The sequence below is a fragment of the Lathyrus oleraceus genome, chromosome 7 (assembly GCF_024323335.1).
Source record: "Lathyrus oleraceus cultivar Zhongwan6 chromosome 7, CAAS_Psat_ZW6_1.0, whole genome shotgun sequence".
Classification (NCBI taxonomy): Eukaryota; Viridiplantae; Streptophyta; class Magnoliopsida; order Fabales; family Fabaceae; genus Lathyrus; species Lathyrus oleraceus.
In genome coordinates, this window is record NC_066585.1 from 339640691 (window position 1) to 339666825 (window position 26135).

Consider the following 26135-nt stretch of genomic DNA (forward strand, 5'->3'; position numbering starts at 1 on the left):
CCACATGTTGTATGTATCGATGCATAGGCTTATGTGTTGATGCATACTGACAGAAAATGGATTTTATGTGTTATTTTAAGAGATGTGTCAATGTAGGTCTTTATGTACAGTTATGCAACAATAGAATGGGATAAAACCACAATAAAAACACAAATGTCTCATGTAATGCAATGCACAACTAACATTTGGATGATGATCACACAATTTGCTATCATTCAAAATTAATTCAAAGTAAAGAATTTTCTCACAACTATCACTGATCATGATGTGGAAGATGAACCAAATCCGTTGGTGACAAATGTTTATGCTCATGTTAATTATAATGGGAGTGATACGGTAAACGAAATGCTTAGAGCTTCTCGTCCTGAAGGTAGCTTTATACCTATTACTGCAGGACAACTAAAGATGGTTCTAAGGATTTTTCTTTGGCTTGTTTCTCATGTTCTCCGTCCATAAAATGGTGGTTTTTTCAAGAATTGATTATTCTGAAGTTCACTAGGTCTACATTTTTCTCAACAAAGTTAAGATAAATTGGCCTCATTACATTGTTTCGAGGATGTTTGTTATAAAGAAGTGCAACAAAGGTACTTCATTTTGCTATGTGTCTATGATTTCAAAGATTATGAAATTCTTCAATATTGGCATGCCTAACCTGTCATACAAGTCTCCTGGGTCTGTACAAGAGTTTTCTCAAAGGACTCTTACAAATTTGGAATACTTTTGTGATGTCCAGCGAAGGGCATATTACTTTCTTGCTGGTAAGAATGCCAAAAGAATTTTCAACTTTGATGATCCTGCTGCTTTTGAGGATGAAGGTACAGAAGAAGGTGTTCATATGGAGGATGAACATCACACTAGGAATCAATAAAATCCCCATGAATAAGATGCTATGATGCATGATGCACCTGTTCGAGATTATCACGGTGCAACTTCTGGTGCTAATTCTGCTGACACTGCCACCATTATTACCATACTTCAAAATATGCAGGTACAACAAGATTAGCGCTATGCTGACGAGTGTCGAAGGCGAGTCACATTTGAGGCTGCATAAATAGAACAATATAATCTGATGCAACAACATTTGTCCACTCAAGATTCTAACTTTTAGGCTTTTGCTTCATACGTGACCGAGGCATTGGTGTCCTTACGCACTGACATGAATGTAAATAATGAAGCCATTTTGGCTAGAATCAATCACATTATTTATGTACATGACGATGATTCTCATTGATATGAGAGTATATATAGGGAAATGTGTGATGTTATTGATTCTCAATACCGTAATGATGAATAGGGCTGGGAAAAGGGTGCACCAAGTGAACGTGGGAGAAGATAGATTGGTATTTGAATAATGTGTTGTGAGATTGGTCTTGTGGTGTCCGATTATTTTGGGTGTCTTGTGTCTTTCTGCACTTTTTTAATTCATGTTTTAGTGTCTTTATGCATGAGCTTTTTGGATTATGGTTTATTTGGGTCTTGGTTTATGTATTGGCAATGGATCTATAACTGTTTGGATTTAGACAATGGTTGTGGTATCAAGTACTTATGATTAATGTTATTGTTATGCTGTTTATTTAGTTTGTGTTTTATCATGTATGGTGTTTATATGTGAGCATATTTCTCATCTTTGCAAACTGCCTCTGTATCCTCTACTATATATATGTGATTCTTATAATTGTCTCCTTGGTCTCTTTTTGATGTTGTCAAAGGGGGAGAAGTATGATGCACACATTCAGGGGGGGCTTTTCAAGAACGCATTGTCTCAAGTTTTTCCATCATAAAAAATGGAGAGTATGTGAGTGCCTCTTCCGTTTAGATATGTTTTACATGATGTCAAAACTAGGAAATAACATTTATGTACAATGGACGGTATCATCCGAGTCTAGCTATGAATTTTAGCATTCTTGCATTAGGAAGCATGTCAACATCATTGGAAATGGCCTGGAAAATATTTGTGCATTAAAATAGTGTGTTGAGCATGATAAACTTAGTTTAAGTGAAAAATCCTCATTATAGGTCGACATATGCGACTACAAATCGACCTATAAATGACTTTTTTAAACTTCAGGTCGACACATAGATGGTACAGGTCGACACATATGCTGCAGTATTAAAGCCTGCATCTTATGTTTTATGTACTGAGTCTTCAGGTCGACCTATATGTAACACATAGCTTTACAGGCCGACACATGCTTCCAATAGGTCGACACATGACTTGAATAGGTCGATACATGACTCGTATAGGTCGACCTATTGACTAAATATTTTGAAAAATCGCATTTGTTCCCTTTCCTTTTGCATTCCTTTTGCCTCTTATGAGTCTCACACATATAAATACTTGGTACATGCATCATTCTCTAGTAAGGTTTCTAGAGTGAGTAAACCTACATGAATCCAGGATTTCAAAGCATCTCATCATCTTCAATTCAATCTATGCATACACACAATCAAACTACACATAATCATTTTTTGATTAGGTGTCATCTAAATTAGGATTGATAACGTCCAATTAGGTTTGTTATATTGAGAATATTGGATTGTGATCTTTGAGGGATTCAAATAAGAAAAACAGTTTGGGGCTTTCCTTCAATATCTTTAAGGTTTAAAGGTTTTTGTCAAGATTGTGTAATTCGGATCCGGTCGAGTGAAAGCCTTGAGACTAGGTGTGTCGGCAAGGGAGTACAGTGAAATAATGGATTGCATTGACAAATCTTGGGTTCAACAAGTGTGCGCTTGGGATAAATTCAGCCGGGTGAAAGCATTGAGACAAGGAGACCGTGCAAAGAAGTAGCAACAACAGGTGAATTAAAGCGGCATTATTGGTTACTTGATCAAGCTTTGATCAAGGTTTTTGGAGCTGCTAGAGTCAAGAACAAACCTTGGGTTTATGGGATTTGATTTCTCATCTCTTGTATTGATACTTTTGCAAAGTAAGATTTATCATATTAATATCTCAATTCGAATTCGAATTGAGGGCAGACATACCTATAGCAAGGTCGATTGGTGAATTGCCTAAACAAATCCCCGCATACTCTCTCTCTCTCTCTCTCTCTCGTTTATTTTTCAGTTCACAAATTGTTAATTACTTTGATCTCTTGATCAACACTTTTTGGATAATAACTTTTGAAATCTATGATGAATTGTGTTGGTGTAGTAATCACTTTCCATTTTGTAGTGATAGGTTGTTAAGAACTACAAATACTACACTAATATCCAAACTTTGTTGATTGCACACAAAATATTTGATGAATTATGTCAACTAGTCCTTAGTGTGTTGTTGACATTGGAGATAGATAGTTACTATAATAGAGTATTCAATTTAGTGCTTGAAGTATTGATAAATCAACTTGTGAATTATTATCATACCATTTGTACTCGTACGCATATCCGAGTTTTTCAATAGAAGGTTCGGTTAGAAGATTTTGGATTCAGGAAATATTTTAAACTTGCTTCCGCGTCATAAACTTTTCTAAATCAACTTTCGAATAAAATTTTAATTTGGGATCTATTCACCCCCCTCTAGATCTAGGCCCATCGTCTAACAATGTGTTCATGATCTCTAGCCATGGTGATAAAGAACGATGATGAAGAAGAAGAATTCTGGGATGTGATGTTGAGCGAAAGAAAGAGAGAGTTACAAAAGAAATAAAAACTCAAGGAACAAAAGAAAAGAAATAAAAAGATTTTTCTTGATAAATTTGATGGGGATAAGGTGTAATCTATCAAGCTGATCCGCTGTCGCACACGGGCCAAAAACGAGTTTAAAAGTGTAGTAAAACGGAAGCGACACTCGAATATCGTATCACAAGGACTCTTGAATGTTATAACCAAAAAAATGAAATTAAGGGGGTTTTTAAGGTTCAAAACTTAAATTGATGATTATTAAAGGTAAAATTAAAATTGATAAATAAGTTAATCTATTGTATCGATTTTCGACTTATCATCGATTCTTATAATTTCAATTCCCTAGCGGGTTCAATCCCATTCAATTACAATACCCACTGACAAGTGCAAATTGGTATTATATGATGTATGTTCCTAATTTCCGAATTAAGCAAACAGATTTAAGCAGACGCGAATTAAGCAAACGCGACTTAATCAAACACGATAACGAAAAAGCTACGCTAACGTGATTATAGTTAAGGATCATACAAACAATCAAATTTAATCAACTCTATCCTATAAGAAACAATCGGATTAAGCAAACGAAAGTAATCGAATTAAGCAAACGAGTTTATAGGAAGAATTGAAAAGAAATCGAAATTAAACTGGAATTATTAAAAACCTCAAAGTGGAATTCGAATACAACAGATCAACTCTTTGGGAATTAGTTCTCCATGAAATCTTCTAAGCAATATTGTCTCATCCAAATTCATAATTAGGATTCATGTAGCAGTGGAAGACCTAATATAATAAAAGGGAAATTCGGGTCCTTATGGGATCCGACCCGAAAATTACAAAAATCGGCCCAAACTAACTATTTTAATTAAGTCTGGAACTTCAATGAATTATTTGACCATTCTTAATTCCGAATATGCTTTTGACTTCAACATGAAACTTGTAGTTCTTTTCTTAGCTTTCCAACGTATATTAGAACGCGTCAATCCGAGTCCTATAGCCCAAGTTATGATCTAAATAGTGACAAGGTATCAAATAACTATTTATGCTGAAAATAAAGTACGAAAATAAAATAAAGTCAAAAATAAACTTAAATATAAAAAAAAAACTAAAATAGTAAAAATAATATAATAAATTATAGAAATGCCTAAGTATAATTATAGAAGAATGTGCATCAAAATGCACTGATCAAATCCCCCTACAAAACTAAAAATAGAAAAAACAAGAACAAACAAAACATGCAATTCCAAAGGTTATCAAGATACAAGGTACAAGCAGAATTCTAAGTCTAAGCTTAAAGAATATGATGTTAGTGAGCAACTTCTTGTGACATTCAAAGAAGATAGGAAAACAGATTACCAAAGAGTACATCCAGAAGTAATGAAATCCTTACAGGATAAATTTCACTCAACTCTCAAGTGTTTAGGTTAACTGTTTACACTCAAAGCACAACATGAAAGTTAGTACTACCATAAGCTTGAAAAGACTCTAACATCCATAATTGAAATACATGCACACAAAGATCAAAATAAATTTTATTTGGTTGTAACGTGGTCAAGGTAAGGGTGAGATAAATCCTAAGGGGTACTAGGCTAAAATTCAAAGAGACAAAAGAGACTTGAAAGAAATTGCGGGAGTTGAATTTACAAAATATTTCATTCACTTTAACAACTCTATATTAAATGTTTCTGTTCATATTTTTTTCTCCTTTCTCTTTTTATTCTTTTTTTTGAAGGAGTATGTATTGACATGTATTAAAATATTACAAACATAATTCTCTTTTTTTTTCTTCCTCTTATCCTTCTATTTTTTATTCCTCTTATCCTTCTATTTTTTCATTCCTTTTTTTTTCTTTTTCTGCCAACTTCTGAAATATTACAAACATAATTACTCAATCCCACACAACTCCAAACAAGAATCTTTCAACCCTTTGAATAGGGTGATAACATTGTTTTTCACTTCTCGCCTTGTAATGAGTTTTAAATAAAAAAAGGGTAATAGGCTCAAGGGGGTTTCAAACAAGGGATGCAATTATTTTAGGGTTGGCTTTTTGGCTAATTGGATAAAAAAACAAAAAACAAAGCTACCTTTATCATATCAGTGTGCACAAGTAAACAACAACATCAACAAGAGCCAATTCAAGTTCTAGAGACTAACAGACATGAGTGAATCACACAAGAAAGAAAGAGATGGATTTTTGTATGTTATCCATATAAGGCTCAAAATCTCACAAGGTTAATTGATCTACCACAAATGATGTACAATTTAGAGTTTAGTCCTACCTATCATACTAAAAATGCACAGGAAATTTTTCACATCACACCACAAGACTTTAATCTAGAGAACTAAGAAAAATACTCATAATTGTAACTCAAAAACCAAAGGAAAAAACATGCAATTTTTTTAAGAAAGCAAACAAAAACCAAAACAGAGAAAAACTGAAAATAAAATAAATAAATGGTTCTCTCCCCTACTCTTAAAACATATGTTGTCCTCAGTGAAAGAGCATAAATATAAAATAACAGTGAGAGAAACGAAAGAACACACCCGAGGAGTCAAGACAGATAAGTGATTGCATAAGCAGCCTTTCCCAAAGAGAGTTCTTCTACAGTCTCTTCTTCCAAAGTCGGGTTCTCATGTAGTAGCTTTGGGTAGTGTTCATTGAGCTTGAAATTTTTATTAGTGTCTTCACCTTGTATTCCAGGATCAAAGAAGAATCTTTGATAAGTAAAAGTGTTGAATGAGTGCGTGAAATTGATCTCCTTTTTCACAATATCAAAAATCAAAGGATTACGGGGCTGCCTCACTACTTTTATTTCATCTTTAAGTGAGATCTTATGCATACATACAGAATGGCTAATATCACGAGTGTCAGCCAAGGTCCATCCAATTCCCTTCTTATGTTTCTGCTTAAGTTGAAGCTTTGATGAATAATATGAATCCTAGGGAAGTGGTTTAGGCTCTAAAGAATGTGGTTGTTCAATGGATGGTATGTTTGGGGCAGCCGGAATGTCAAGAGCTTCAGCCACATAAACAACTTCGTTTATACTATCACCCTGCAAGGCAACATCAATCTCAACACAAATAGCACAAAGGTTAGTGTTAGTACAATCATCACATGAGTAAATATCATCAAAACCATATAAAGTTTGAAAATCAGGTGAAAACAAATCAGAATAAGATTCATCAACAACTTCAAAAAGCAACTATATCTGAAAAACAGAATGCTCTTCCTTGTCAATCTTCTTATTTTTCAGTACTCCTTATGGGAAAGGGATTGGTGATACATACTTTTTTTCAACCTCAACAACAATAGAAGGTTCAGGTTTGTTTTCAGGTGTTACACTAACAATTTTTTTTTTTGGGCTGGTTCTGCAACTTTTTCGGATCTCAAGGAAATTTCACTCACATTAGAGCCTTTTGGATTAACTACTGTTTGAGCATGTAGTTGGGTTGACCATTGAGCTTGTTGCATGACATTCATTGAAGTGGCAAGTTGTCCAATTTGTGTTTGTAAAGTCTGAATACTAGAATCTGTTCGTTGTTGAAACTGAAGATTATTTACAGCCATTTGCTTGACAAGATCCTCAAGTGAAGGTTCAGAAGGTGAAAATGTGGTTACTTGTGGAGGGTTATATGGCGGTGGTGGTGGAATGGGTAGCATCAATTGTTTCACTAAAGAGGTAAGTTCATCAATTCTGGTTTCTAGAGCTTTGTTGGAAGAAGAAACCTGAATCTCATTCACACCTTTTGCTTGGACCAAAAAATTATCCCTTGTTGTGAACTGTTGGGAGTTAAGTGACATCTTCTCAATTAAGGATTTGACAGTAGCTGGAGTCTTATCAATGCACAAATCATTATAATCAACATCAGAGGCAACAAGTTCTCTCAGAGTTCTTTGGTCAGCCATGTTAAACTCAATAGAAAAGAAAAAAAAATCAACAAACAATGAGAAAACTCAACTAATTCAGCAATGCAACAACAAATAGAAAAATACCGACAATGTCCCTATTAAAAAAACAATTGAAATACGATAAAAAAACTATTAAAATAAAAGGAAAAAAATACAAAAACACGAAAATTAATCTAATAACGTCAATTAAGAATTTTGAGAATTTTTGTGGAATTTTCTGAAACTATCAAAATAGAAAATAAATCATAAAAAATAGAAAACTAACGAATGTCAGATTTTTAGAACGGTTCCCACTATTTAGTTCCTAAAGGCTTTTAATCCTTGATTTTTTCCTAATGAATCAGCAAAAAATCGGAATAATCTGAGACGATTTTTTTTTAAAACTGATATTTTTTATCCTAAAACACAAAAAGACCAAAACGCAAGAAAGTTAGGGCAAATAAATGCTAAAACATAACACCTAAAAGTATAATAATGATTAGACTATACTAATGGTTAAAATCTACAAGTGTCCCCGACAACGGCGCCAATTTGATTCGCTGTCGCACACGGGCCAAAAACGAGTTTAAAAGTGTAGTAAAACGGAAGCGACACTCGAATATCGTATCACAAGGACTCTTGAATGTTATAACCAAACAAATGAAAATAAGGGGGTTTTTAAGGTTCAAAACCTAAATTGATGATTATTAAAAGTAAAATCAAAATTGATAAATAAGTTAATCTATTGTATCGATTTCCGACTTATCATCGATTCTTATAATTTCAATTCCCTAGCGGGTTCAATCCCATTCGATTACAATACCCACTGACAAGCGCAAATTGGTATTATATGATGTATGTTCTTAATTTCCGAATTAAGCCAACGGATTTAAGCAGACGCGAATTAAGCAAACGCGACTTAATCAAACACGATAACGAAAAAGCTACGCTAACGTGATTATATTTAAGGATCATACAAACAATCAAATTTAATCAACTCTATCCTATAAGAAACAATCGAATTAATAAAACGAAAGTAATCAAATTAAGCAAACGAGTTTATAGGAAGAATTGAAAAGAAATCGAAATTAAACTGAAATTATTAAAAACCTCAAAGTGGAATTCGAATACAACATATAATCTCTTTGGGAATTAGTTCTCCATGAAATCTTCTAAGCAACATTGTCTCATCCAAATTCAGAATTAGGATTCATGTAGTAGTGTAAGACCTAATATAATAAAAGGGAAATTCGGGCCCTTATGAGATCTGATCCGAAAATTACAAAAATCGGCCCAAACTAACTATTTTAATTAAGTATGGAACTTCAATGAATTATTTGACCATTCTTCATTCCAAATATGCTTTTGACTTCAACATGAAACTTGTAGTTCTTTCTCTTAGCTTTCCAACGTATATTTGAACGCGTTAATCCGAGTCCTATAGCCCAAGTTATGATCTGAATAGTCACAATGTATCAAATAACTATTTATGCTGAAAATAAAGTACGAAAATAAAATAAAGCCAAAAATAAACTTAAATATAAAACAAACTAAATTAGTAAAAATAATATAATAAATTATAGAAATGCCTAAGTATAATTATAGAAGAATGTGCATCAAAATGCACTGATCACACGCCGTTGATAAAACAACATATGGATGACAAAATAAGAAAAAGGATGCAAGGAATGTAGGAGAGAGGAAAGGAAGTGCGGGCATCAAAGATACATGTGCAAATAGGAGAAAAAAAGACCAGAGTATTATTCCTGATACCATATTAATATTTGACCATTGAACTCATAAATTCTCTCAGTGTGAGAAAGAGAATAATAGAAAAAAGAGTAATTTTATTAATATGAAGAATTGTATGTGTAGAGAGAAGCATCTATATATACTATAACTGATAACAACCTATAGCTAAAAGGACTCTAACAAACTAACTAAAGTACAAAAACAGAAAAATAAGATAAAAAAAAGAATTAAATACTAACAAGTCTGAATTTTGTTAACAGAAAGAAAGGAATGAATTATTAAATTCAAAGAAAAAATCTAAATACTCAAGAGTTTATGACCAAACATTGAATTTTTGAAATTGACATTTTAACAATCGATATAAACATCAAATTTCCACAGTACTTTAATAAGAGTATATGGCCAAAATTTTACAAAGAAAATACAATAATCTACATGTTTTGGGTTCAGGTTGGCCAAATATTTATTAAGATCATCTTGATATACTTACTCCTTGTCAGTCTCTTGGTAGGGGTTGGTGTCTCAGACTCTTTGTGGTTGTTTTAGGGATCTGTGTTTAGTTGTTTACATACTCTTTGGTCACGAAGATAGATGGAAGTTGGAAGAGGGTGAATGCCGAACAAAGCCAACAAAAATCGTTGTTTCCCACATCTAACTTATCCGAGTTAGGATCCTCTTTCTATTTTTTCTCCATAGGTCCCCAATCATGAGCTCCTCATTCGACCTCTTTTTGTGGACAAAGTCACTTATTACTTTGAAGTATCAACCTTATTTTCAATTGGATGGAAAGTCACATTTGTATAAGCCTTATTCATGCCCATTAAACTTCTTCCCACTGCCGACTTTGTCATCAACATCTGCCTCCTATATGGTAATGTCCACCTCCACATAGACATCCATCTCTATGACGTGTCTAAAAACAGTATCAGAGGATGTCATCGACATCACAAATGGTGAAATGGTGGCAATTACCCCTTTTCATAGCCACCAACTTTGACAAATTGTTCATAATATATGCAAAAAGAGATAGTGCATGATAGATAATAATAATAATAATAATAACAGATTAATAAGAAAATAAAACTACAAGAATAGAGGATGAAGCATTTCCTCATAAAAAATATCATTCGTTTGCTCTTTGATGTATGTCGTAAGCAAAAAGAGAGTGTCAACATACTAAGGTTTCTTTTTGGGATGATCAATGCCTTCAGAATGAACCTTCTTCGTACACTCAAAGCTACCCAAATCATAAGGGCTCACTTCAACCTTAAATCTTATTGAGAGAGGTAAACCTCCTTGTAAATGTATGTCCTAAGATCCTATAGAAAAATGGCTATAAGATCACAATTTAATGAACTTGTCGACACACTTCGGATGCAGAATGTGACTGGCATGCTCAATAGACCGATTGATCCGCTGTTTCACACGGGTAAAAAATGAGTTACTAAAAGATAATATAAGGAAGTGACACTCGAGTCGTATTGCAAGGACTCTTGAATTATTTTAACCAACCGATTAAAACAATGGGGGTTTAGGGTTTCGATTATGAGTATGATTAAGAGAATTTGATTACGAATAATATTAACAAGTTAATATACTGTTTTGGTTTGCGACTTATCACTGGTTACTACCTTACCAATTCCCTAAGCAGATTCAATCCCTATTCGATTATAATATTTATTGAGCAATCACAATTGATATGGTATGGTTTACGCTCCTATTTTACGAATTAAGCAAACAACTTAAGATTATGTGAATTAATGAAAAAGCTACATTTAAACGCAATTATGGTTAAGGAATGTGAATCAATAGAATTTAATCAAAACTACTCTATGAAATATTGTATTAAGAAAACAAAATTCACATAATACAATTGAAAAGGAAAAGAAATTGAATTGATAAAGGTAAAAAAACCTCAAAGTCTTGACGGAAACATGATCCAGTAGATCAACCTTTCAAAATTAGCTCTCCAATGAAACTGTAGCCTTATTTTCTAATTTCATGTAAAATCTAGATACCTAGCAGTAGCACTGCGTTTTAGTTTAAATAGTATAAGAAATCGGTCTCTAAGAATGCCCGACCCAAAAAATATACATTTGGCCCAACAAACTAACTATTTTCTTAAGTCTGGAACTAAATTCAATAAGTTGACTCTTTTGCACTCCGAATTGGACTCTGGGCTCAACATGAAACTTGCAACTCTTATTCTTAGCTTTCCATGCATATTAGAATCCAACAAAAAATATCTCTTAGCTCAAGTTATGATATGCACAGTAAGAAAGTATCAAATTATTGTTTATTCAGAACTTAAATGACGAAAATAAAATAAGAGCAAAATTAAATTAAAATTGGAAAATACACTAAAAACAAGAGAATAACTAGAGAAATTAAATAATTGTATTAGTACAATAGTAAAAGAGTGTGCATCAAAATGCACTGATCAAATTCCCCATACTTAATCCTTTGCACTCTGAGCAAAACTATAAATTCAAATATTCAAAATTCAAAACAGAATTAAAACAATAATAAAACAGAACATGCAATTTCAAAGACTTCCAAGATCAGAAGGGTAAGCAAAATTCTCATTCTAAACTTTAAGAAATATGACGTTAATGAGTAACTTCTTCTAACAATTAAAGCAAATTAGAGGACAGTTAAGAGTACATTATAAGTAGTAAGATCCTCACATGATAAAATTCTCTCAACTCTTAAGTGTTTAGGTTATATGTTTATACTCAAAACACATCATGAAAGTTAATACTACCATAAGCTTGAAATGACTCTAATATCCACACTTGAAATACATGCACACAAAGATTAAAATGACTTAATTCGGGTTGTAACATGACCAATGTAAGGGTGAAATAAATCATAAGGGGTACTAGGCTAAACTTTAAAGAGATAAAATAGAATTGAAAGAAACTACGAGAGTTTAACCAAACAAAATTTCATTCACTTTTAAACAAGAGCGATAACCCATTTTTTCTCTTCTCTTTTCTCTTTTTCTTTTATTTTCTTTTATCTTTTTCCCCAAAAAGAATAGTAATATGAATTTTCTTCCTTCTTTTCTTTTCTTTTTCTATATTTTTTTTTTCAATTTTTTTTCATTTTTCCTGCCAACTTTTGTAATATCACATCCCAAATATACTAATTCAACTCCAAACAAGACTCCTTCACCCCTTTAAATAGGATAATAATATTTCTTTTCACTTTAGACTTGTAATGAGTTATAAACAAAAAATAGGATAAATAGGCTCAAAGGGGCTTCAAACAAGGGATGTTAATTTCAGGGTTGACTTTTTGGCTAAGTGGCTAAAATAAAATAAAATAAAGAAATAAATTACATTTATCATATCCGTGTGCACAAGTAAACAAAAAGTTTCAACAAGAGTCAAGTCAAGTTCTAGAATAACTAACAAACATGAGTGAAATCACACAAGAAAAGAAGAAAGAAATGAATTTTTGTATGTTATCCATTATAAGACTCAAAATCTCACAAAGAACATTCATCAACCATATATGATCTACAATTTAGAGTTTAGTCATACTTATCATACTAAGAATGTAAAGAAAATCACTACATCACACCACGAGTCTTTAGTCAAGAGAACAAAGAAATTACTCATACTTGCAACTCCAAAAACTAATGAAAAAGCATGCATTTTATTAAATATTTTTTTTATGAAAACAAATCAACAAATGTAAATGAAGAAAACAAAACAACAAAAGTAAATATCATCTTTCCCCAATACTTAAAACACATATTGTCCTTAATGAAAGAAACAAGTACCTGATATAATGTATAATGTATATTTATTAAATGGTTATGCATGAAATGAGTCTCTGGTATCATGAAAAACTAGTTATGCAGGAAAGTAACAGACCATGAATGAATCCATGTTTGGATGAAAAAATGAATTAAAAATCAGTAAGATAAGAGAGCATTAATGAGTCCCTAAGAGCATGAAAAAATAATTGAAAAGTCAGCAAAATATTGGACCATGGAATCTTTGTTTAAGAAAAATGTTCAAATTAGTGATAGTGTTGGGAACAAAGTTTTTTCAAAGCATGTTTAAACTGATGTTGGAAAGAAGCTGTCGAATGGAAGATGAATTATCTAGAACTTAATAAAATAAGAGAGTATTGATGAGTCCCTGAATGCATGAAAAAATAATTGAAAAGTCAGCAAAATAAGAAACCCTAAAATATTTGTTTAAGTTGATGTTTCAAAGCATGTTTAAACTGATGTTGGCAAAGAGCAGTCAAATGGAAAATGAATTATTTAGAAATGCCTATTTGAGTTTGTGATGCCTTTGCATTTGTAGGATATTATGGAAGCACAATAGAATAGTAGAATGTTGTATCAGTTTGTAATGTAATATCAGAACTTGCTTTGAGTTATGTTGGTCACAAATGTGTTTATAGAAGAATAAGGAATGATATGCCATGCATCATGAGATCATATAAAAATGAAGTGTTATGTATCATATAACATATGACAATTGAAACATAACCATAACATGTAAGGCTATTTTGAGGTATCATTAGCATAATGTTGAAAGTATTGTAAAATCATAATCATAGATAGAGTCATAACATTACAAACAACAAACATGATTTCCATAAAAGTGGACATTACATTACAAAATAACATGTTAATAAATAGGGTTTGCAAAAGACAACATCTAGAGTAGGTTATGAAGGTTGCACTTCAAGAGTCATCAAAAGATAAGTGGTAGTTTGATCAAAATCCCTACACAAAAGAAGGTGAACTTCCAAAAAAATTATAATGCATATCATGAGTTAGTAGCGTAATGTCATCGTGTCGCCATCACTCGGTTTTGGTATGCTTTTCACTCTTGGTGGAAGATTTCTTGGGTGAAAAGAAATCAAAACATCCTACCTCTTCCACATAATCATCGTGTGTCAACCTCTTAGATAATGTATTGTTAAAGTTAGCATCGGGGTTCCAGTTTTGGGCAGCATAAGAGGTTTTCTGAAATTGGAAATGAGCATGGTATTAAAGACCTAGTTGTTGCTATTAAAGTAACCACATGAATCGAAAAACACTTATAGTGGGATTAGAAGATTGAGTAAGTGTGTAATTATCAACAAAGTGTTGGTTGGAAGCAATTTATTTTTCCTTAATGGTTGGAGAGTTGTTGGTAATGTTTGTCGTTTGCTAAAAGGAGTCACATGTGGTAGGGTTAATATTCATTGCAAGTAGTAAATGATTATAAAATAGATATTGAAACTAAGTATCTGATTAATAATGTCAAAAAACTTACCAGAGTAGGAACCATGGCATCCGTAACCATTCATATGACTTCTCAGTCCTGAGTAAGCTTAACAACAGACACTTGGTTATAGGTTGGTTGGTAATTATCGATCCCGAGTAAGCTTAACAACAGACACCTGACACCATGCCATTTATAATTGATGAAATTCATGTTCTTGTAATATGGTAAATGTTACAACATATACCAAAAGTAATTAACATATTAGAACTATTTAAAGGATGATGTTGTACAAATAGTAATCAACATGTTGGATGTATTTAAAGCAAGAATATAATAGTAAAACATGTATAAATATAACAAGAATACTGTAATAAAAGTTGAAATTAAATTATGATACAACATTTGAATATATGATTTATGTAACATGAAAATGTAAAGTATGTTCAAAGCAAGTTAATATTTAATAGTACAAATGATGGTGTAAGAATGATTTCTGTTTGAAGAAATTATTCTGTATTGAAGGAAGAATATATTTTCGTATAGAAAAGATTCAGCAAGATAAGTCTCAGTTTGAATAATTTATATTAATCTATTATGTCAATGAAGATTATAAAAGTTGTAAAAATATTATAAAGGTGGGGGATAACTTCTGAACATATTTCCAATATTTGATGTTTCATAATATCAAAATGACATTTTCATGTGGATATTCTATGCTTTAAAAGAATGAGTTTTAAAGTATGACTTTTAAAAGTATGAAGGAAGACTCCGTTTGTATAAGTGTTGGTAAGATACATAAAGAAAAAATAGAACTTAACAAATATATTTGAAACAATATAAAGAACAAAAATAAAAATCTATTTTCAAGACTAAAATTCACAGAAAAACAAATCCATTTCAAACACTTAAGAATAAAATAGAAGTTGTTAACACTATAAAACACTTAATAAATATAAACAACAATCCATTTCATGTCTATACAACACATAAAAGAATGTATTCATTTCAAAATCAATCAATTTAAAAGACTATAAAACACATAAAAAAACAAATACTTTTGGAAAGATAGGAGAGGAAGCTAAAAAAATATATTGCTTTCAAGGTTATGTGAAAAAACATTTGAGAAGAAGATGGACATTTAATAAAGTGATCAAAGAAAAGTAGTATGAAAAAGCAGAATGACGAACCCCATATAACCGAAAAATGCAGAAGATGAACATGATGAAAGCCATGAGACATATTATATAAATCGTGAGGCATATTATATAAATCAAGAAGAAATAGACAAGGAAGTTAAAGATGAAAGTTGTGAAACATTAAATGAAGGCGATAAATTAATGAATTTGATCTCCCTGAAATGATTGATAAATTAATGGCAAGAAAGTCATTTATACATATTAAATGTAAACGACTATTACCTTCTCATCTTGTATGATCAACTAGAAATATTGTTGTCCACTTTTCTCCTTAACAACCCAAAGGTCAACAAATATAATATGCATTTTCCAAACTTGATTTGCTTTGATCAACTCCTTGATGAGAATAGGGTCTTTGACATTATTGGGAACAAAGATTGTGGAAAGCAAAAAAAATCAGCGTCCATTGTAGAAAGAAAAAGGTGGTTGTTATGCTTGAAACAAAAACGAAGAAAATGTTATATAGAACTTTGGGTCATAATCAATCTTACTTAAAATCTTACTTAAATGACAAACATGAACGAGAAACATCAACAAATAAAATGTTATTACAATACCATTTGATAAAATCATACTTAAATGGCAAATACAAACAATGTAGACGCGAGAAAAACATAGTGAACCGAGAAAATCATAGTTAACAAAGCAAATGAAAAACATGTTTAAGGTCTAACTTGGTTTTAATAGAGATTTAATCATTTATCATAAACATAAACATAGTATGTGCACAAACATGAACAAATCCTTCAACTAACATGCAATGAACAAACTATTTGACATTTTCACTGAATACTTCGAAAAGCATAGTGAACCGGTTCAGTTGGGTGAGAATCATGAATAAATGATGCATATGTGTTTTGCAACAAAACAAAGCATCCAACTTTTTCACCGATTTATTAAAACATTGGCGAGAAACATGAATGAATCCGATATTGAAAAAAAACCAAGAATGATGTTTTAAGAAATTGATGAACACCAAAACACAATGTTTCAACTCGATAATGGAAATATATTTTTTACCTCTTTTTCTTTAACAATATTTTGTATAGAAGAAACAAGCAATATTTCATAAATGAACAATGATTTTTGAAGAGAAACACAAATAATAGAAGAAAGGAGATGAGCAAGAACCTTGGAATGAATGGGGTTTGATGAGATGAGTTTGAAGCTTCCCGAAGTGAGGTTGGAGAGAAAGAGAGAGAGAGAGAGAGAGAGAGAGAGAGAGAGAGTTTGAAGTGGAGTGACATTGGAAAGAAATGGAGAGAGGGTGTGAAGAATGAGTGTATTTTGGCGGGAAAGTATTTTTGTTAAAATGACCATTAATAAACTTACACGTGTAACATTTTTTAGTGTAGAAGTGATATAATTGGTATATTTGTTGGTTACAAACTAATCCTTTGAGTAGTATAAATATCCTGAAGATGAAGGACAATTAAGGGAATTAATGACAATCCAATTTTAATGGATTGACAATCCAACCTTCTTGGATAGAATAGGGTGTCATTGCCTCACACCAAGTAACCAGAGATGCTTAGTAAAGTATTTAAGTGATTTAATTATTTACTTGATAGTAATGTTTTAGAAACCGAATAGATCTGGTTGGTTCAACCGATTGGACCAGGAACTAGAGTTGAATTCGGTCCAGTCAATATTTAAAACTGCTAGTGGATCAAAATCAGAGTAAAAAAAACGGATTAAACTGTTCAAAACTGTTCAAACCAAAGAACCGGAGTCTATTTTGTAAAACTGGCCGGTTAAAAAAATACATTAAATTGGCCATTTATTTTCAAATTTTTATATGAAAACTTTAATATATTAATATCAAAACTTACAACATTCACCATTTATAAAAAATAGTAGTTTATTTTTTCTACAAACCATACAAACTTCTAAATTCTATCGGTTCGATATAGTTTTTCTTTCAATTATACTCCATTATCACAAGCAGTCTCTTTCAAACATGGTCATGTTGTCCAACTTAATATTGACTATCATTCAACTTAATATTTTATCCAGTTATGATTTGTTTGTTGTCGTTCAACTCACATTTGTTTATTGTTGTTCAATTAAGTATATTGTATTGTTTATTTTTGATAATTCTATCATATTTAATTTAAATATTCTTAACTATTTGAATTTTATTTTAGATATTATATTTTATTATTTTATTTTTGATTTGAATTAGTTTAATTTATTTTATTGAATTTTTTTAATTTGTTCAAATTGTTCTTAAATGAAGATTGAAATTAAATGTACATCTATGTTGTTAGGTTATATGTATTATTAATATTGTTCTACTATGTTTATAATGAATTTTTAAAATATATATTTTATTAAGTTATGAATATATAATTTTGTATAACATATTTATGGAGTTTAATTTTATATTATTAATTTATGTAATAAATATTCAACAGTAAGTTTGGCTGGTCGAACCAAACAAATTTTAAATCAAATTTTTTACTTGTTCGATCTCTTAGTTTGGTTCTTAAATCAGTAACCTTTCTAAGTGATAAAATTCCTCAACTATTAGGATTTCACATGTCTAAGGAGAAAAAAAGGAAAGCAATATACCCTATAAATAAAAACTTCTTGACTTTGTTGGTGAGTTTGAAGGAGAAAATGGTTCTTTTTTTTTAAAATTTTAACACAACTCTCATAATTTAGAAAATAAAAAATTATATTGAGAAAGTATTTTTGATAATTTTGAAAAGATTAAAAAAGGGAACATTCTAATATCCTTAAATAATAATTGGATACCGATATATTCCTCCAATCAAATAATGTTACTTTTTAAAATTGTTTTATTTTAAAATAAATTACAATTTTTAATTAATTTTTACTATATATACATTTATTCAAGCAAAAATTCATTTATGGATACCAAATAATTTACCTTAAATAAATTCTCTAAATATAATCCAGATTATTATAATAATCTAAATTTTAAAAATATATTAATAATAAAAAATTGTTTATCAATTTAAACAAAAATCTTCTTTTAAAAATGATTAAACATTTATTTATTTTTCACTAATAATTTTTTTCTCAACCTTCCTACATCTCCAAACTCCTAAATAAAATACATGAAAAATTGTCGGATCATAATAAAATAATGATTACTTCCTATATTCATTCCTTTTTGAATATCACTTTTAATTGTCACTTGAAAAATTCAAAAGTAATATTAATTACATTTTTATCAAAATTACTCTTATATGATTATTACATGAAAAAATAAAATTAATGTAATAACTAAATATAATAAATAATTAAAAGCATTATAGATAAAAGATGAATTATTATTCAAAAACAAAATAGCAATAATGATTGGTTTTTTAATATGTATATGGGAGTATTTAAGTAGATCTTGAATTTCTTCATCAAATTATTGAGTAGGAGGAATTTCAACAATAATCAGTTCTGAAAATTGTTACAAAATAACGTTTCTAATCTTATTCTTCTCTCACAGGGAAAGAATAGGTTCTAAAATTAATGTAAACCAATTATTAATATTTATGAATTTCCAACTTATTTAAAAAAAATGTGTAGTGTGTTTATAGTTTTTAATAACAAAATGCTGTTTAGATCCTAATTTTATTATGTAACCATTCTCAGAAAGTTACAATAAAAATTCCTGCTGCAACACATTCAATTCTGAAAAATAAGGGAAACTGTCTAGATCCATAACCATTTTCTTTTGGATATTATTGTGTTCATATATATTTACAGAAATTCCATTATTTCACAACAGAAACACATACCATACTCATCATAAAATTTCAAATTCCCTACTTAGGATATCTACCACAATAATATTAAATCTCTAGTCAAAAGGATCAATTCGAGGATCATGTTCACTTGCCATGGCCATTCCAGTGCAAAGACATGTTGGACACATGACCTGCAATCAGAATTCAGTATGCCAATTTCAACATTTTTCTCAACCATAGAGGGTATTATAGTAAATTGCAAATTATGAAGTCAGTACTTTTAAATGACCAACCTTGCCAGATCCGGAGCAGTTTGAACATCTCTCGGTTTTCGGTGGTGATAGAGGCTGATCTGCACCATTGAAGGTGGATACCGGTTCAATCAGAACAAGTGCACCCGTGCTTGAACAGCGAGCGCATGCAAGATATCCTAAAACGGAAAAAACATAACAGGAATGTCAACGTTCTTGCAATTGCTTCAACATATGAAGTTTTAAAATCTTCAAGTATTTCGCAGTATTTCCAATCGTAGTTTCAATTCCATTGTTCAGATATTCGACTTGTAAAATGCAGATCTCAGATGAGTTTTAGAAATATTACCAGTACCAAGACAGTACTTGCATCTTTTCTGCTCCTGTTGTTTTACATTGTTTATCTCAACAACCATCAATGCAGAGATTACTCCAACCGCTCCACCTGAGAATGATGCCACAATAGGATCAACCTGACTAGAATATCCAACAGAGTTTAGTTAATATCGACAAGTTAGAAAAGAATTACGTAAATAGGCGACAAAATTAGGAAATGGACGCTACCTCAACTGCATAGGCAGATGCACGTTTTGAATAAAATCGGCATAAGATGTGCCTCCTATTCCAAGCTTAAGCTCCAACTGAGAAATGAGTTGAATATGAGACCAGTTGGAATGAACGCGTTGAAAAATAAATGAAAACACAAAACTAGGTGTTCGTAAATCTTACACTCGGAGCAAGAAGGCCACCAAAGAGAATGATCCCACCGATAAGAGAAAAACAAGTTGCATAATACTGCTTGAGGTTCGCTGAAGTCTGCAGATAACACATGTAGTTGATTATTACCGTTTTCAAAACCAAACCCTCTAAACTAAAAGTAAATTCTTAATTGAATGAGTTGGTGCTGCAGTTTGGAACAAACTACATGAAACATACCAAAGGAGGCAAGAATGGAATGAATGATGGGAAGTTCGGAAGTTCATTCTCTTGCTCTTCTTGCAAAATTCCAAGTTCAGCATTTTTAATCCTCTGTTGTATTCTAAGCCTACGAACCTGCAAAACGAAGATTTACATTGTCGATAAGCAAAGGATACCCCAAAGAGTCAAATGCTTAAATGGTACTAATTTGAATTTCCAAAGCATTCTTCGTATTAAACTTGGAAAGTCAACGAAAAAAGAGATAAACATAATATTAATACAATACAATTTCTTATCCAAAGAAGATCGATGCAATTCTCACACACTAAGCCGACGATTGTTTGTGGAATACTATTATTACCAAAATCTAAAGCATAACTGTAAGACTTGACAAGAAAAATGGATTGCCTCAAGCTTCATTACATATTTCACATTATCAATTTCATTATAAGTATAAATGCAGTATATTATAAATTTAGAGTGAGTTTGAAAAAGCATTTTTCATCTTTTTGAACTCATCATTTGACATATAAGCACTTAAATGTTCTGAAGAGCTTATGAATTCCACATGCCGGTGAGAATCTAACTATGAATTCCACATTTCGGTGTATTGTTAATGACATACCATATTGATATTAATATTATAGTTCTACAATGTCGGCATATTGTTAAGCATATCAAATATGTATCTTAACCAGAGGTCTTGATTCGAATCTAGCATATCAAGTTTTATTGTACATTGTGATTCTCCAGAGTTTAAGAGATTAGTCTATAAAGTTGCGTAGTTGCGAATCCATCCGCACCGGCTGACAGTAAGAGATCTATTTCAACTTAATCGGAGGTTTTAGATTCGAATCTAAAATTTCAAGTTTTGCGGTACAATGTGGTCCTCCCAGAGGAATTAGTATCTGTAGTTGCGCAGACGATAACAGATTTTAAAAAAAGTAGTTACTTGAAGAAGAAAATTGTACCTCTTCCATATGTAAGAAAATCTTATTCCTTCGACTTCGAATATTATCCTGAATTTCTTGAAGTTCCATTTTAGCAAAATCTTGTACAGTTTCAGGTCCTTCTATAATGCAGAACCTGCGTTTAAAACAATAAAAAGACGATACAACACGTGAAAATAGGAGGGGTGCATTTCTTAAAAGGAGGAGGTGTAAATAGAAGAATTAGAAAACTCACCCAGTAGCAGCAGCGTTTTTATCGGTGGTGTCAGAATCAATAGACGATGCAAAAGACGAAGAGTCCGATTCAAGTGCCATGAAACGCCACCTCGTATTGAAACTGAAACCGTTGTTGTTGTTTAGATTAAGGAATCTTTTGTTGTTGATTCTGTAACTGGAATCATAGAGTTGAAGACATTTTGTGGACCCACCAACTACACCCAAACACAACATCATGTTCTTTTTCGACTCTCAACTTCAATTTAGGATTGGAAAAAACATGAAAGTGGATCGGAAATTGAGGTGGTGGTTGTTGTTGTGAGCTTTGAGAATGGAGTTGTTGAAAATAATATGAATATAAATATGTATTATTGGAAATGGTATTTTTAGTGGAGTTGAGACGGTTGCCTCACTTTTGATTCCACCGCTAAATACAAGTCTCACTAAAAAACAAGAAAATGTGATGGATGATGATATAATAATGAGACAGTGACAAATATTGTGGTTGGATAGATGGATGGCTCACACATTTGTGCCCCCTTCTTTTTGAATAAATATATCCATATGGGGATATAGACGTTTTGTTTAATGGAAGTTAGAAATAGAGAGAATATTTTCTTAACAAGTAAACATTTTTTTAATAAATAATAAAAGTTTAATATATTGCATATTTTGAATGTGTAGAAATAAAAAAAATATTGTTTGTATTGAATGAACATAGAGAAAAATTATAGATTCTTTCAAAGAAAATTAATAAGTTCTATTATCATGGACTTTAGGTTGGTTAAAATAATATATACTTATTATTTTGTCGTGGAACATAAAATATGTAGTATGTTGATGATGATTGTCAAATAAAGATTTCTAACACGGTGGTAGATGTTTTTGATGAATGAAAAGGGAGATATTTGCAAGATTATCATTTTAATGTTCAAGTCAGCAAAATGAGAGAGATGATAGTGGCGAGTGAACGAATAAATTGTACATTACTGTGACGAGTGATAATGCTTATATATGGATGTTAATTAGAACCATCACTCGTAGATAGGGTGCGAGATGCAGGATGCCGTTGGATGAATACCAACAGTTGAGTGAGAGTTGTGTCATGCTTCAGCGCAGAACTTCCATATGAGCGTACACCTGTTCTTTAATTGAGTAACCTTATGATTGGATTAGGCATGTGTATTAAGTCAGTTTATTGGGTTGTTGGCCAGTCCGAAACAGTTTCCTCTCAATCCTTATTATCAGATATGAAGCAAGGATTGTTAATGTAAAAGTCTTAGGCCGACTCTTGGGTGAGTTTTGTTATGGGAGCGTAAACTTGTTGGACGAGTACTCCGGGGAGAGGAAAAGTTATGTTGAGAAGTTGAGTGGGAGTTGGTGCCATCAGGAGTACACATTAAATACATATCATGTCACTAAAACGATACTTTGGGGAAGGCTTCCACATGGACACATGCACCTAGAGCAGGAAGACAACACACTTAAGGTACTCAAGTTTACTGAGTGCCATTATGGAATTGAGTCTCATCAGAGCAATCAATTGTGACCTTTGATGCTTCTCTAATTCTCGGTCGCTAATCTTGTTGCCCCCGGTTACCTATAAATATATTGAGTGAAGTCAATTATTCTTTTTGTCCTTCCTTGCTTCATAGTGTCATAACTTTCTTTGTTTTCTTGCAATATTGTTGATACAAATGGTAACCTATTAGTGTTCTTCAATCTTTGTTCTCCGTTGTAAGATATTTTCTAGGTTTCTAGTAGTTTTGCTTCTCTAACCTTCAAGACCTGCATAGACAATCAAGGTACCTGGTGACTTTCTTAGTAAGTATACTAATACGGTCGAAGTAATAAAATAAAGTTCGACTCCACAGGGATTGATAATTCGAACAAGGTTGTAATTGTGCTTTTTAAAGTAAATACGGGGGGTTTTCAAATTGGTTTACGAAAATTAGTTACTTTGACTTTCTTAACAAGTGTACTAATGATCAAAGTAATAAAATAAAGATCGTTCCCATAGGGATTCTAAGTTCTAACAGGGTTGTAGTTGTGCTTTTTAAAGTAAATACGGGGGATTTTCAGATTGGTTTGAGAAAATTAGTTACGCGAATAAAATTATTAAAAGGTACGATAAAGAGAAATCGATTAGATCTTATTTGAATCCCTTAATTTTCCATATTGATGATTGTGCATTATTTAAATCGATTTGACTTATAATTTTACGGAAAATTAATAATACCACTGCACCCAATTCCTTCGTGTATGACTCACTAATTTAAACTATAATTCTCTAATTCCTTAAACGAATTCGAAGTTAAACTATACGATCTACGTGCGTTAGTTTGTTAGCTCCCAATTTCGATGCCCATATAAATTAAGAGAATAAAGTTTCCTGTGAAGATGTTTCAACAAAACTATGCGTTTGAAGTTCTAGTCGAAGATGCATTGGTACAAGGGTAAAGATGTTGCGCGGACTTGAAAATATTTTTTAGTAGTTTAGAGTGTTTTTCGATAGAGACATCACCAGTTGTGATTCGACGAGGGATTGAAATTCAAATAAAGGAGGGAACTTTTGTTCTTATCTAAACTGTTGGAAATACACGTGAAGCATAGTGGATAGTTACATGTATGCAAAATGCCACTTGTCTCAATTTGATGGAAAGGTCATTAGAACCGGTTACTTCGATTAGTATAAATAAGAGATCTTAGTGTTAAGATCGGTGTGTGCTCAAGTGTGTACAAAATTTGTCAATTTTATCCAAGTATCTGTGTGCAGAGAAAGAGTAAATTGAGAAATGTACGTTTGATGTTACACCATTGTTTTTACTTGAAGTAATTTAATCAATCCTTTATTTCCAGAATTATACTTTTACTCAGAAGTTTATATGTACTGCCATTTACTTTCGATTTACAACATTCTTTTTGCCTTCTTTCATTAAATCCTTTAACGAATTATTGATGGTATGAACATTGTCGAAGTGTTTATGTTCATTAGAATTTCCCTTTTAAAAACAGTTATCACATGTCCTAGGATCAATCTGATCGATCCTGCAAGTAACCAAATATAGTACTTTGGAAGATCAACGGTTGTTTACCAATTTTCACGATAAACAAATTGGCACGCCCAGTGGGACAGTGCTAACATTTGAAAAAGTGATTTTTTCTTCATTTATTCTAACTCTGGTCGTTTAATCATTTTTCCCCTTTTGAAAAGTTCGTTGTATGTTATTAAGAAGTGGTAAAGTAGCCGCAACCAACGAAGATAGACCAAGGAGAATGGCGAATTCAAATGCGCCAAATAACCAAAATCCTTAAAATCCAAACAATAATGTGCCGCCCCCTTCTTCTTCGACAGGGGCAAACACGACCACAATGCCCGTGTCTGAACCGGTACCATCCATGGCAAGTTCGATGCCTACATATTCGATTTCCCACACTTAACCCATTTTGACTTACATTGGACCAAGGGGACCTCCTAACACTCCCCTACCAATTGGGAATGTTCCAAACAGGCCTTTAGTACCCCCTGGTTTCTCTATGCCTTTTGGTGGTCGAGAACAACCTTATGGAATGCCGACTTCAGTAATGGAAAGCTTACATAACGCTGCTTCGACATTCTCAGAACTAATGGTTAACATAACCTCCCCATTACAAGGGTCAGGATCTGGGGTTAACATGGGTCGAAATAACCAATCTTTAGGCTTGGGATACCAAACACAAATGCCTAACCTTACCAATAATTCTACAGCGGTGTGGAGGCAGTAAATGGATGAAAGCAACCATGATATGGTCCAAATGCTTACCCAAACATTGACCACCGCATTGAATCCCTTAATTCAAAATATGACATAATTGAATCAACGTATGACAACGCAGATGGTGCGGATGGCTGACTTCTTAGGTGTGCCACAACCCCATCGACACCCTCCAAGGGATGGGATAAGGGAAAACCAAGGGGTAACCTTCGAAGAAGACCCTACTATTAACCAAATTCCACAAAACCAAATGCCACCAGAGATGGTAAATCAGGGAGTAGGAGTCGAACCCCATAGGGATGAACCACAAATCCCCAGGGAGAGAGAGCTAAGGATATTAATGGTAAATAGAAATCAAAATATTGATGATGTCATATAGAAAATTCGACATGATAATATGACAACAGATAACAATCTGGCAACTATGGTCGAAAGGATTATGACACGAAATTGGGTGAATTTTTTGGCCTTCGAAGGCCAAATTATACATCACCTTTGTCGGAATATATCCTACAGACAGATACACCCCCTAGAATGAAAATTCCCAAATTTACTAAGTTTTCTGGGGATACCACTGAATCCACTGTCGAACATGTGGCTAGGTATATAATAGAGGCATGAGATATTTCGAACA

At 32.1% G+C, this 26135-nt stretch overlaps 1 protein-coding gene across 1 annotated transcript; it reads right to left on the reverse strand.

Moving 5' to 3' along the window:
- Positions 1–19377: 19377 nt before the first annotated feature.
- On the reverse strand, positions 19378–22315 carry LOC127101585 (protein ORANGE, chloroplastic). Its single transcript, XM_051039039.1, has 8 exons — positions 21766–22315; positions 21552–21666; positions 20599–20715; positions 20392–20478; positions 20227–20303; positions 20012–20139; positions 19705–19841; positions 19378–19602 (listed from the first exon to the last, which is right to left on the reverse strand). Exons 1-8 carry the CDS (start codon positions 21981–21983, stop codon positions 19525–19527), a joined length of 957 nt encoding a protein of 318 aa, XP_050894996.1. The 5' UTR covers positions 21984–22315; the 3' UTR covers positions 19378–19524.
- Between the last annotated feature and the right edge of the window lie 3820 nt (positions 22316–26135).

Excerpts from the sequence above, each read along its gene's own strand:
- LOC127101585 (XM_051039039.1), bottom strand. The coding sequence starts at position 21,983 with ATGATGTTGTGTTTGGGTGTAGTTGGTGGGTCCACAAAATGTCTTCAA. Across the intron at positions 20,479-20,598 it reads TTCCATTCTTGCCTCCTTTG|ACTTCAGCGAACCTCAAGCA; the intron begins GTATGTTTCATG and ends TGTTATCTGCAG. Across the intron at positions 19,842-20,011 it reads CAAGTACTGTCTTGGTACTG|GATATCTTGCATGCGCTCGC; the intron begins GTAATATTTCTA and ends TTTCCGTTTTAG.